The 14,702-nt window shown below is 36.5% G+C and overlaps 1 protein-coding gene across 10 annotated transcripts in view; it reads right to left on the bottom strand.

Moving 5' to 3' along the window:
* CCDC171 (coiled-coil domain containing 171) overlaps window positions 1-14,702 on the bottom strand; it is a 253,486-nt gene that overhangs the window by 138,263 nt on the left and 100,521 nt on the right. For all 10 annotated transcript variants that reach the window (XR_005843077.2, XM_004949106.5, XM_040656232.2 and 7 more), the window contains 2 exons: window positions 9,388-9,533; window positions 6,496-6,550 (listed from right to left, as the gene is read on the bottom strand). Coding sequence is in view for 9 of the 10 variants with exons in the window: in XM_004949106.5 (XP_004949163.2) it covers window positions 6,496-6,550; window positions 9,388-9,533 (201 nt within the window). In the remaining variant the exon portion in view is untranslated. The remainder of the gene's footprint in view (window positions 1-6,495; window positions 6,551-9,387; window positions 9,534-14,702) is intronic.

The raw sequence follows: 14,702 nt of genomic DNA, 5'->3' as shown, positions 1-14,702 counted from the left end.
ATCAAAAAGAAGGAATACACCCCCTATTCCAAGTGTCCAATTTCTGCTGACAGAGGAAGAATTAGACAGCATCTATACGTAGTCTGATATGGGCAGCCATATATGAATCTAATTAGATAGGCCACAATTAAAAATCTACTAAAAAAAATTCTGTGCTAGCACACAGATTTAGTGATTCTCCCTTTTTGACTCCTGCCATGCAAATCTGTATTTTATTACAATTCAACCTATTTCATAGGTGGTGTTTTAATGAGCACAAATATCATTTGTGTAACGAGTTATGTATCTTATAAAGCAAATCTTTTGGGTATGCCTGTTTCTCTTTTGCCCTTCTTTTCTGCAGGTCCAGTCAGTAGAAGAAAACCTTCCAATGCTTACCTAGAAGCTCAATTCAAGCTTTCTCTTATTACAGTACACAGACACTACATGCTCTGTTGAGTAAGATGTTAATTTGACCCAGAGACATTTTTGCAAACATTGACCATTGCACATAAGCTTCACTATAGTTGCAGGATGTGCATTATAATACATCCCCTATGAATGGATTTGCAATGACCTTGGGCTGAAAATGAATCTATGTTTGGAGAAAATAATAGTTGATGTATTCAATAATTCCACAATTCTCCAAACAAGGATTTTTCCTTACTGAAGGCACACTACACAAAACCGTTCATCCAATTCAGCCTTCAAAAAAAAAAAAAAAAGAACAAAAAAAAAAGATGAAAAATGTGCTCTGAAATTAGTTATTTAGATATGTCGAGAGTGAAAACAGTTAAGCACATGGATATGACATTCGGCAATGTCTTATCTTTAGTTTGTCAAGGATTTTAAATCCCTCTTGAGCTGGAGTACCATTTTTAGCTTGGCTAGGTCAGAATGACACTGAACAATATGAGTGATGACACACTAGACAGCTATATGGACAGAGTTGTCATCAGCAAGCCAGCTGTGCTAACACCTGCATGTCCTGCACAACTGATCTTTGGGAACAAGGATCAAGGAACTCAGATTAGTAGGAGGGGAAACAAAAGTAATTCATAAAACATTTAAATGAAAAGGTGTTAGCTGGAGATGGAGAAAAACTGATCTTTCCATTGCCTTTTTTTTTTTCCTTGTCACGGGGAAATAATACCTTGTTTCCTACTATAAACTCTTCAGAGCAGTCATTCAGAATTTTAATTGCATGAACACATGCCACTGCTTCAAAAGGCTTGTGACACAGCCTGTTCACAACAGCTGAGGACCACAGTGATAAACAGAGCCTGAACACACACATACAAATACCAGCAGGCTTCACTCAAAGCATATAAACAAACTAGAACAAACAGCTCTGGAAATGAAATTAAGCAAAGGAAAAAAAAAACATATTTAAGCCTATTTAAAATAATTTTTACATCTTTATTGAGATACCTAAATAATAACATGATGCACAGTTAGAGATTTCAGTTAACTCAGAAAAAAAAAAATGGGGCTGAAAATTGTCTAAGTGGGATCTAAAAGTATTGGGCAACATTTATTCAAGTCTGATTGTGGCAGCCAACGTTAGCTCAATCAATTTGCGGTCTTCTTGCTGAAACTAACAACTAAAGCTACTTACAGCTAATGTTATCACCGGTGTTATTCACTTGTATATGGACTTAAGGCTACTGCAGATTAATTCCTTACAGGCCATAAAACAAGTATCATAAAAAATGCATTTTATTACAATGGGCCACATCAAAAATAAGACTAATGTTACTAATTCTCAAGTGTTACAACATCTCACCTCATTTCCAACTGATTCTTTGTCTTGTATTTTTTTTAATACATTGTATTTCTGGATAAAGAAAGCATTCTTCTTTTTTTTTTTTTTTCCCAACTAGTTGCACTGAGGTGCCCAAGCCTCATGTCTGTCCATCATATGGATATTTCAGAGAAGACAACATGCACAAGAGGGGAGCAGTGGTGAGGCAATGTAACACAATGACTGCATGGAAGCAGTTCTGCCAACTGGCATACAAACTTTTCAACCATCAGAAACGAAGTACATTGCTGAAGTGAAATGGAAAGGAGTTTACTAACCAAGTGCTAAAAGGAAAGGAACACACTGGATAGGTGCTTTTGATCCCAGAGTTGTGTCAGAATGTCAGAACGCGTGGGCTGCTAGAAGGTATAGGGAGAAAGACTTTTTTGGTAGGTTTTTTTCTTGACGCATTATCACAGTTCATCAGCCTCACATAGAATGGTGGGTAAAAGTCCAAGCTGACAAGACATGGTATTTTATTAATCTGACAAAAAGCCAAATACTAAGCATCTGGTGTTCTAGGCAGACTGAAGACTTTGCCAGTGCATAAAGCTCATCAAGACTTTAACAGTTAAGAGTACAAGGAGAAACACAAACAATTCCCTGGCTCTGTACAGGCTGACTCACTGGGATGACTTCCCAAGACAGTGTTTTGTACAGGCAGAAGTTCAGAGAAGAGGGACTTAGGGAGGCTGAAGAAAAGGGTGTTACTGCACTGTATTTGTGTGTAGCTGTCAAGGAGCCAGCAGCAGTGGGAAGGGTGAGGGGGGAGCTCCATAGAAGAGTTTGGGACTATCCCATGCTGGATAGAGAGCATCTGGCTCATGCCAATGGCTCCGCTGCAGGGAATGGCAGAGTCCAGAAGCCAAAATGGTGGAACCTCAGTTAAACTCTGTGTGGAAAAAAGTCACAAGAGCATGAGGAGGCACAAGGAAAAGACTAAGAAGCAGCAGTGCAGCTACCAAAGCCACTGAAGGACAGTGAGCATGTGTTCTACGCATGAGGACAGATTCCCTACCAGCTCACTGAGATGATGCTGTGGGTTGTCCCATTTGCTGCCCAATGGGGGACCACACTGGAACAGATGTCCGCACTGCAGCCACTGGAACTGGTGGATATTTGATGAAGGAGCTGCAGCCCATCAAGAGCCCATGTTGGAGCAAGTTCTCCTGAAGGACTTCAGACCATGGAGAGGAAACTCACACTGGAGCAGCGGAGAAATGTGAGGAGGAAGGAAAAGCAGAGAACTACGGAGAGCTTACCACAGCCACCAGCCTCAGAGTAAAGACGAAGGAGCTAAGAGTGAAAGAGGGAAGTTAAACCTAAAGATTCAGAAAGAAGAGGGGGGGGGGGGATACAGTGTTGTTTTAACGCATTTTGTCTTCCTTTTCCACTATCCAGACCCTCCTTTTTCACTAACCAAATCTATTTTAATTTATGCTAATTAATAAATTAACTTTCCCTCAAGTCAGCTCTTTTGCCCATGTGGTAAGCAACCTCTGCCTTTGCCTCAACCCACAAGCTTTCTTGCCCCATTCTCTCCCCATCCCGTTATGGGGGACAGAAAGCACACGGCTGGGTGGGGGGTCCACCACTAACACTCAAACTCAGAAGCTAAACAAAGGGAAGGCTGAAGATTTTAGCACAGACAGCATTAAATGATTTTTTCTAAGGACTGGATTACCATGACTAGTAAGTCATTAACTACTTACGCCAAAAATTCTAACTGTATGCAATTAACAGATTTAATGTCCATGACTGTGTTTTAAGAAAAAAAAATGATATTGATAGGAATAAGTACAGAAGATGCTAACAATAAAATAATTCATCAAAAAAAGCATAATGCATATATTTGTAAGAAAAATAAAACACTTCTCATCATTATTTTGAGAGGAAATCCTCAAGAAGTCACTTGCTTTCCATATATAAAAAAAGGCCTCTAGACAATTTATGAAATAAGGCATCAATTTATTTATTTATTTATTTATTTATTTTTGTCTTGATGAGAACTCTCAAAGAAAAAATCTGTGTGTTTGAACTTCAAACAGGTGGAATTTCTTCCAGAACTCCTCCAATAAAAGTCATTTATTGTCATTTTGCTTTCTTATGCCTCTTCTGTTATTTGTTCTGGTTCTTTTTAAAGTAATGGGTCACTTAGAGGTACAATTTCTATAAGCAGCCAGTGTTTAATCTGTTCTGTTTTGCAAAGTTCTTCAGTTTAAGGCAATGTAATAGACTATATGGAAACGAAAAATAGAATTCTGTGTTTCCAAACCTAAGTTTTCAAAAATTCAGCTAATATCTTTCATTTACAAAAACAGAATTGAATCAAAATAAAATCAGAGGATTAGGTCCCCTGTTTGCTCCTGGTGTTTTTTGTAAACTTGTTAAAATACTCACTTAATACTTGATTTTAAAAAGAATATCTGGATGGTATAAAACAACAACAAAAAGGTTCTCTTATTTTAATGGTATCATGAGAATTCTTGTGCAAATAATCCAGCTCCCGGTGTCAGATGCATTTGTTGAGTCAAATATATGATACTAGATTTTCCATCCAGTCACATGGGGGCAGTAAATAATGTAAATGATCCCTTGTCTAGAGCTGTATTAGAACCAGGCACGGAGATCCCTAAGCTCTACTACTTTCTGCTTTGTTTGCTGAAGATTACATCCAAGTATACCCACCTACATTGAATCTGGCACCTACACTGCTGCCTTCTGCAACTCTTTCAGTGACAGAGTACAATAAAGAATGAGGTTGCCTTAATGGATATCAGTGTATGCCTTCTTACCCTGAGACTAAGTAAGATTACTACAGATGTCTGTAAAATCCCTCTGAGCTCCATAAGCAAAAATTTAGTATTATGCATTGATAACACAGATCCTGCAGGTGATGCAGTGGAATTTTGTGGATATTTGCTCATGAATACATAAATGTAGAAATACCACAACGTTCAGTGTCCAACTCCCATAAAGGTATTTGCAGCTAATACTGATACTTTTTCAGCTCCAGATGATTCAGAAATTGATATCCCTTTTCTTTGGATTCATTTTTGAAAATGAATGCAATTCCCAGAATTTCAATAGGGAAAAAAAAAAAGAAAAGCCCCTTTACTAGCATTTCATCTACTTCCTCATGCTTTCATTTTTCACACAGTTGCAAAAACATTTAAGAACAACAACGTAAGCTTGATAGGCTACACGTAAGTATTGCTCGTTAATGTTAGATAATTAGATACCATTATGATGTCAGGTCTAAGTTTCAAATATTTCCCAAACAAAGATCAATAATTTCCCTTTGTTCTTGTAGGAGAAATAATATGTCAAATTATAAGTGATTTAGATATACAATCAATTGTTTTATTTCCTGCTGAAAAGATCATCCTGACATTTCTAATTCTTATGTTTTCATCATTCTTTAGGTTGACAAACCAGAAAAGATAAATTACTCTGCTATTCAATAATTAGCTATTCAGACCTAACAACTATGTATAATTCTAACAAACATCAAGAAATGAAAAGCATACATAGTAACTGAGTATCTCAAAGAAAAAATGACAGCTTTTTTTAATGTATTGACTGCATTAGGAAGAACAGTGCCATGCACAGGACCTGCCTATAACACTGCCCCAAACATTTCAATCCTTGTGTATACACTGCACTGCCTTCTAAAGCAAAACATAAACTTTTAATTTAGAAAAATAAATTCTCAAGGCCAAGAACACTACATGTATACATCAGGGGAAAAAAACACAGCACTTTCTGTATTATGTAGATTTCCCAAGCTTAAGTGAATCATGAAGGAGACGGAGACACAAAAGAAAAAAAAATTATCTATCAGCACTGTTTGGTGAAGCTCAAACACAAAAGCAGGTTTGGTGCTGTCACTTTTTGTGAATGTTAAAGGAAAGAAAATCTTGAAAAGGGTATGTGAAAATTAAATTAACAACAGTTTTGGTGGACACAGAAACTAAAATAAAGAATAGATTCCCACGTTGCTGGGAATTCAAGATGTGATAAGGGAAATGAAGACTCCAAGGTAATAAAAACTCTTTTTTTGCTATGTGTTGCTCTGGACTAAAAACAATTACAAAACAACCAGCCACCAGAGCTACAGTTAAAAACAGCTCTGTCTCCCAAATAATTACATATTCAGCTTTGTTGAACCTTCAAAGAATACTGTGTCAGAATGAAATAATATCAGTCAAAGATAATACTTCAGTAAATCAAAAAAAAAAAAGGATTTAAAAGAAAATATTACTTATGATTTAGCATATAGGTTAATAATTGCCATCTTTTCCTTATGATACTTACAATGTATCAAAGACTAAAGCAGCATAACAAAGCCAAGTATCTTACAAGCACCATGTTTGTAACCACATACCTCAGCAGTGAGGTAACTCAGCAACTCAGGATCAACAGCCAACAGAAATATAGCTCAGTGATGGAGAAAAGGAAGGTGAATTTCATCACATTAATGCTGACTTAATAATAAGTTTTATATTGAAACAAAGCAGTCTGTATATTACAAAGTTGTATTTTGACTTGCTAAATCTGAGTACTTTTTTGAGACAAAACAAGCTGAAAGTGGAAACTTCAAGGGAAGCTGCTGTTCAAATTCCGCATCCCTGCTTCCCTGAGAACAAGTAGCTTTAAAAACTTGATGTGACTGGAAATACAAATGCAGTCAAAACACTTCAAACTCTTACCGTATGAAGAGTGGCTTCTACAGATTTCATTTGATTAATGATCAATTCTCTGTCCCTGTTGTAAGAGAAAAAAAAAATGTAGTTAATAAAACTGAAGCTCTACTGATGTGTAAATTCATTTTTCTGCTACTTTATAACACAAATGTCTTTAAAAATAATTCTGACAGCTTACAAACTACTATATTAGTCTCTCTCCTCCTTTTAGTTCCAGCACAAACCTTACAAAAATAGTTCATGGACCAACATTCAACACATTTCCATATGGGAGATGCCTGTACTGTATGCAAGAGATTAAACTAGCATTTACAGGCATTTATTTATATATTATTCATATGTATACCTGTAAATAAGTAGTTTACATATGATATTGATAGGTCTATGATATTTATAGGAATATCAACTAATAATCATTGTGTTGTTGGAGAGGAATTCTGCAATCTTGGATAAAAAGGGCACGTTGAAGGGACTCCAGGCTCTAGGGGGATGAGATTACATTCTCATACTGGAGAATACTGTCAGATTACATTTTTCATCAAGTATTCTTGTATGGAAGAAAAACAGTCATCTAGAAACTTCACCATTCCTTTACACATCCCACTGGTCTTTTCCAGTCCAGTCAAGGATCCTATCTTTAAGAAACAAAAGTTCAGATAATGAAATACTACTCATGCCTTTTTGTAGACTGGGGCTTCAGTAAGAAAGACAGCTTTGAATAGTTACTCTGCCATAAAAAACCTAGCACACAGAGAAATGTAGTTGCAGTTGCATAATATTAAGGGGAGTGGTCCACAGTGACCAACAAAGCACAAGAGAAAATCAAGTAGAATTTACATTAAATAAATTGATACCCCAGTATTCCAGGACAGACTTTCCAACTAAGTGAATATTTTGCTGTAACTCTTAGGAGCTCCTGAAGCTGAATTCAAAACCATGGTAGTGTTCTGCCTAGAATTATGACTGCTTCCTCATTTTACTTATTCATACCATCCAAAACAGCAGAAATAGTAAGGCAGCAAGAAAAATAGCACTGGTTATTACAATCATAGTAAAGCTGTCATATAGATTTTTGTCTTTTCAGGATCTTATCTTTCTTCAGATTGGATTTAAAAAGACATGCTGCTGTTCCATCTCAATTCTCCTCGCTCATGTAGTGATGGCTTTGTCTGGGTAGAATTGGTTCTAGAGAGCCACTCCAACAGAATTAATGGTTAAGTTAGTTAATGAGATGGATCAAACTATTCCTTGCATATTCTCAGGTGTACACAGTTTTGTGAAGAAAATCCCTGTGACTGTCACTGAAGTACTTTTTCACTACTTGGGAACAGTTAAACAACATCTTTACATAAAACTGACAACATGTTTACAGCACTTAGAAAAAAGTTTAATAAAATGAATCCTTTTGCACCCCTACAAGACAGAATCCAAATGTCATTCATATATTTTTCAGTGCCTACAGGGGTAAGGAAAATTGGAATTGAACCACAGAATTATTATTTGAGTTATTGGATTTAAATGTGGTTCATGAATGCAGAACATGTTTTGTAATACAGCTTTTCTCTAGCAGAGAAGACAGAAAAAAGGTAATATATTACTGTTGGGTTAGATGCTTATAGGCTCTCTTTTTATTATTGCTACTTCCTACTCCAGAAACAGAATTTCTGGTCACCACTGCAAGAAAATCAGAGAAGACATTCTCAGAATGAGCCAGTCATCTTCCTATCCCTTAAGGTTGTAGGAAAAGAAATAAGAAAAAAAAACTGAAAGACAATCAGGAGCGTGAAAATAAAAATGTATTGCTTACAGCCAATCAGGTTGTGGAAAAGCTTTTAAAGAAGATTTTTCTGGACAAATGTTAAGTCTATTTCATTTCTTCTGCTGGTATGTTCCAAAGTTAAAAAAATAACAATTAATGGTATGGGGACATTTTTGTATTCCAAAATATTCAACTACTACATACAGAAATAAAATGACTTCTACATTCTAAATGCCACAAGGAAAGCTCTATACTATAGTATGTAAGGTAGGATGTGGCAGGGTGAAAAGGACCAAGTTTTAAAGACCAAATCCTTCTTCAGGTCAAATCTACTTTAGCAGACTCATAGTAAATATCACTCAGAATTTTCATTAGCTTGCTGAGCATTTCACTAAAAACCATAGAATTACAAGATTTTATTCATACATAAAACACTTCTATCTTCTAAGCTATTGTTTTCAGAGGTCAAATACTTACATCTTGAGTATAATGAGAAATTTTAAACGTTTAAATGTTATCTTTTTATCTGATTATATGACTCTAGGAGGTTAGTAATAATCACATTAATGTAAATGGTCAGCCCCTTTGCATTCCTTCCACTCTGTTCTAGTATAAAAAGCACAGGTTTTACATCTAAAACTGAAAGTCTCTGACATTAGCTGAAAGATCTGCCCTGTTGCACAGATTTGATCAGGTCCAAAATGAGTTTCAACTCCCTTGACAGCAAAGACCTGACACCTAGTTGATGTTTTTGTATGTCTTATAAGTTAATTGTATCATCCTATAAAAAGATGATCTGGAAATGCAGAGAACTAGCAGTAATTTCCTAATTAAATGGTGTGGTAGAGCTCTACAAAAGAGACATTGTCAAATCAGTAATGTAATTGGCAACCCAAAATACCCGTGCTATTCCAGGACTTAGAAATCAGAGCACTTGTATGAGCTAACTACAGAAAACATAAATCTAGCATGTTAGACTAACAGTTTTCTTTTTAGAAAACTATCACTGAATTTCAAAGAGAGACAGATGTACTTTTGTTTTCTAGCATTACATTAGCCAGAGTTAAAACCCTGTGCATGAAAGTAAAAATTGATCTTTTGTCTGTTTTAAGTGATCTCCCCAAGGTCCCAGCACTCACTTCGCTGCCATGCAGAGGGCACTCTCTGCATCATGGATGCTCTCTTTCAGTCGACGTTTGTCCTGCTCCAGCTGGGTAAGAAGTCTATTGAGCTGACGCAGAGATTGATCTTTTCTTCTCAGCTCCATCTTTGCCTCGGAGAGTCTCTGCAAGCAGACAGAAAGCAGAGTTACTTGTCAGGCCAAATAATTAACTTCAATTTATGCCATAGGCTATTAAACAAAGTGGAAAACAGACTGACTGTGAAGTATATTTGGACCATTAGATACTAAGGTTTTACAATTTCTGTAGTAAAAACATTACTAGCTCACAACATCCCAATTTTTAGTCCATTGCCTGTGTACAAATGTATTTTATAAAATAAAATTATTTGTTGATCAAATAGGTACATATCCTACGCTACATGTATTGAACTTACAAATACTAGATCAAAACACAGTGGAAATAATCCAGAGCATAGCATTAAAGAAACAGAATATTCTCAAACCTTAATTTAAAACAAATATTAAATAAAAGAATTCACAAAAATACGATTTTGGTTTCTTTCATTTAAATGTTCTGCATAATTTAGATAATTCAGTTCTCTTTTAGTGCACAAAGTACAGCTCTCCAGCAGTTCTTAAGACCAAATCACTACTTTATGGTACATCTCCTGTTTCAACATGAGTTTTCCAAATGCATAAAATTGTTTGTTGTTGTTTTGGCTGTTGTTTTCCTTTTTTTTTTCCCATTCTGGCTTAGAATTAACATAACATGCTTTAAATCAATTCAGATTAATCCAACAGATGACAAATAGCACACAGAACTAATTAATACAGAGCCTGGCTAGTTGCTACTTCTTTCAGCTAGGATAAATCAATGCATTTTGAGACGGCAGTATTAATAACATGATTTCATACGTTGCTAAATGTCATCTTTTATATATAGTGGTTTATTGGGTTTTTTTAGAAAGAAACTATGAGGGTTGTTCTGAAAGTAATGCCTCCTATTTTATTATGTTGTCCCATAACATCAGAGGCAGATGTTGATGATAAGGCAGTAGAAGTTGAATATTCCCACCAATATTCTATTACATTTTGCAGTCATGTGGCAGATGGCACCAGATGGCCAAGCTGATAAAATGGTATCTGACATGGAAGTGCATATGAAGCAAAGGTGTGTCACTGAATTCCTCCATGCAGAAAAAAATGGCACCCATTGACATTCATCAACACATGTAAACATTGATGGAGACCCAACAGTGGATGTGAGCACAGTGAAGCAGTGGGTGAGGCATTTCAGCAGTGCTAAAAACAACACAAAAGAAAAGCCATATTCTAGATGGCCACGTATAGCCCAGAATGAAGACTGTCTCAATCAGTTTATTCACATGAATCAATGGATTATGACCAGGGAACGGAGTACAGAGCTGAATATCAGCTTCAATGCATTGGAAGCAATGGCAACACTGGAATATTACATAGTTTGCTCCTGGTGGATCCCACTAGTGCTTACACAGGAACAGAAAGAACACCATACTCAACTTTGCCAGGATCTAATGAACCAATACAATGCTGACGGTGACAGTTTTCTAGATCACATCGTCACCAGTGAGACAAGATGTGGTATAACCACTGTGAACCAGAAGCAAAAGAGCTATCCATGGAGTGGCAACAACTGAATTCCCCAACAAAGAAAAAGTTCAAGACACAGCCCGCAGTGTGTAAGGTGATGTGCACTGTCTTTTGGAATAGGAAAAGAGTGATGCTTCTGGATTTTCTGGAACCTAGATGAACTATCAACCGCTACTTAGTGATGCTGACTAAGTTAAAGGTTTTATCTTCCAGAGCCAGACCAGAGAAGATAACCTTTCTCTTACAATACGATAACACCAGGCCCCATATCAGTTTGGAGACCATGGAGCACACTGCCAATCTTGGCTGGACTGTCCTACTACACACACCATATAGTCCAGATCTAGACCCTCCTGACTTCCATCTATTGAGGATGATGATAGATGGACTGCGTAGGCAACATATTCCTACGAACAACACCGTTGTAGCAGCTGTAAAACAGCAGGTCACTTCTGCTTGTACAGATTTTTATATGAATGGCATGCAAGCTCTAGTTCACTGCTGGTGAAAATGCATTGCTAATGGGGCTGATTATGTTGAAAAACAGTGTTTTGTAGCTAAGAATTTGCCCTGTCAAACATTGTTGTGCTCTTAGTATCTGCTGTAGTTTCTATGGAAATAAATAAGAGGCATTAGTTTTGGAGATACCTATGTAGAATAGAGGTCTCTAAACATTCGTTTAAGAATGCAAGTTTCCTCACAGATTCTAAGGAATTACAGAAAAATAAAGGAAGCTGCAAAGTTGCAAGACTAAGTTCTTACACCTTGCTTTCAAAATTTATGGACATCTTTTCTGCTGAAGTTTTAAGAACGCACTGCATAATTTGTACTCAGGGGTACTTGATTTGGACTGTTGAGCACTGGAAATATGCTGTGAGTAAGTATGAAGAGTGGTATATAAAAAAGGCTGATAAAAATTTGCAGGACACTGATGACTAATTTGAAAAAGCTTCAGATCTAGCCAAGAGCCAAAAGCACTTCAGAAAACATGTGAGCCAAAAAAATATGGCATTAAATACTATAATCCTGGAAAACAAACTGAAATCTATGAATATTTTTTTTCAAACTTTTCTCATGGTAATAAGAAGAACCAGATACTTTAACAGTACAATGCAAAGTACAGTGCCACTACCAGAATCCTCTGTTCAGCAGTTTAGAAAATCCAGGCTGAGATCAATCACTGATGTAAGAAAACCCCAATCAGGAATTCTAAAGCATGGAGATGTCTTGCTGAAGTTAATGCCGGTTGAATAAGTCTACTATTCTTGTTATCTCATTAATTTCAACTAAATATGCACTAAATATTTCGTCCAAAAAAAAAAAAAAAAAAGATGAGCACACAAATCTCATGCTCCCATTGTATTATTAGCATAAACATATCCAAAACTAGAAATGACTCTGATGCCACCAGTAACTATTAAAATCTTGTCTGAACAACTGTGCTTGTAGGTAGAATTTCAGAACACTACTTTCTTCCATTTATTGTGCCTACTGTTGGTATATTTGTAGGTAAAATCAGCATTGAAGAAATACAGCTATAAATGCAGAGTCACGTCCCTCCCACTCATATTCCCATTTTTTTTTACAAACTAAAGGTATTGAGCATAGAACATCTCTGCTACCAACGCCTCACAGTCACCAAAAAAAAAACTTTTAAGGATGCGGTGATAGGATTCAGCTCTGGTCTACTCAGAAAAGAAGAGAATTCTGCTAATACTTCGACACAAGCAACTTTAGATGTAGAGGTTACTAGGATCGAGCCTGGTTCTAAGATTCTAGTGATCTAAATGACTGGAAAAATACAGGCTAATGTGTACACTCAAGTAAGAAAGAACGCATATTAATTTTCGTTATCCTCCTGCAGGTACTGAAGAGTAGGCTGTTCCAGCACACAGCTTACATTGATGACCACAGAAAATGAAGAGACCCATAACGTTTGGAAAGCTTGTGTGGGCTGCTAACACTGCTTATCAATTCCAAACACGGGACTATTAATGGGGCAGCAATATGAAGTGCAGCTCTTGTGAAGCATGGCCAGCAATCCACAGTAGCTGATGACAAAGCTATACAGAAATTATTAAATCAAAAATGTTACTGCTTTATTTTGTTAACTTTCAACATTATTTGGAGAAATCTCCAAAGGATTTCAATTCTACCTATCTTTGATATTGCAGTATCAAAGCAAAGTGTAAACAGAACAGGTCCCTAAAAACACCACCAGTATTCACTTGAAGCTCCTTGCTACTGTGGGTAAAGTCAAGCCGTAACAATTGCTCAAATACAGAATGGAATGTTCTAAAGTAATGGCTTCTAAGCCTCTCTTTTTTTTTCCTTCTTCAGATTGATCTAATTAAAACCCTTGATAAACTTTATGGACTCTAATATTTCCAGCTGAGTGACTGAAACCAAGAGGGTGTGCCTCAAGGCAGCAAGGCAACAATGATAAGCAGCAGGTTAGCCACTAATTTCTCAGCCAGGGTAGATTGTGAAAGTGCGATGTTCTGATATCCAAGAAAGTGTTCAGGAGAGAATAGGATAAATCAAGTTTAATAACTCTGCTCCTAATTGTTCCCTCAATGCTCCACTCTAATTACTTGGAGAACTCTCCTGACTGTCACCTGATATTAAGTTGTTGGAGGCTGAGTGTGGAGCAGCGAGATAATCAATAAACATTTAGTGGGGAGAAGAATGAAGATCCCGTTAAGCAGTGGGAACCAGCAGCACCCAAAGCCCTTCTGCTCATGAGAAAACCTATGGGAGAGCCATAGTGATTGCAAAGCAATAATCCAAAGCACTGTTTTTAGGCCTTGAGGCCTTTAGGCAACAGTACATTTGAGAAAAAAAGGTTAACACGGTCACCCTAATTACAGCCCATTTTCACATACTTCATATATAAGTGAAGACAAGCCAATTAGGTAGAAAGGAAGATAAGGGAAGTTTTATTTGTATACTAATTAAACCCCTGATGAAATTAAAGGAAAAACATACAGCTCTGTAATTGTGTCTGAGAAAGGTCACTTCAGGTTCAGTTATCAGAAAAGCACAGCCTTGAGATATTCACTTAATCCACAATATAGCCCTTATTTTGCTCCCCAGGTCTTAGTATTTACAAAAATAAGAAAATTTCAAAACCTGATAGTGCATTTATCTTGAAATGTTTTCTGTGGACAATTACAATTGTTAGAAAGTTAAGGCTAAATATGATAACAAGGATGGAGGTTTTAAAAACCTACTTTAAAAACCTACTGTGCACGTAGTTTAGCGAAGATGCTGAGCTTTCACTTTCAAGCATAAGTGATTCTGAACCAACTTAGAAGACAAACTCCAATTTACTGACATTTCATAAAATGCCTGTTATTCTTATAGCTCATATGTTTAGGTATTCGGGTGCTCATTCAGATATCACTGCATTTCCTCTATAGCCCAACAAAATCTCATGTATCAGTTGAGTTTTCATCAGAATCCTTAGAGGGAGATCCCTCCGGAGATATTTTAGATTTGGGTTTCTTTTTCTCCATAAACAGAGAAAGCAAAAACACTTGTTGATGAGAATATCAAGTAACTGGCAGCAGTGAAGAAAAATCTCTTAGGGTGGAGCTGGCACTTCCACAAATAATTTTAATCATCTTTGACTTTTCTTCAAAACCAGTTACAAAAAGAAATGTAAAGAGTGCTAAACACTGTCATTCTTCACCAAAACAA

The sequence above is a fragment of the Gallus gallus genome, chromosome Z (assembly GCF_016699485.2).
Source record: "Gallus gallus isolate bGalGal1 chromosome Z, bGalGal1.mat.broiler.GRCg7b, whole genome shotgun sequence".
NCBI classification, from domain to species: Eukaryota; Metazoa; Chordata; class Aves; order Galliformes; family Phasianidae; genus Gallus; species Gallus gallus.
Note: the sequence above shows the minus strand (reverse complement) of the source record. Positions and strands in the feature narration are given on the sequence as shown.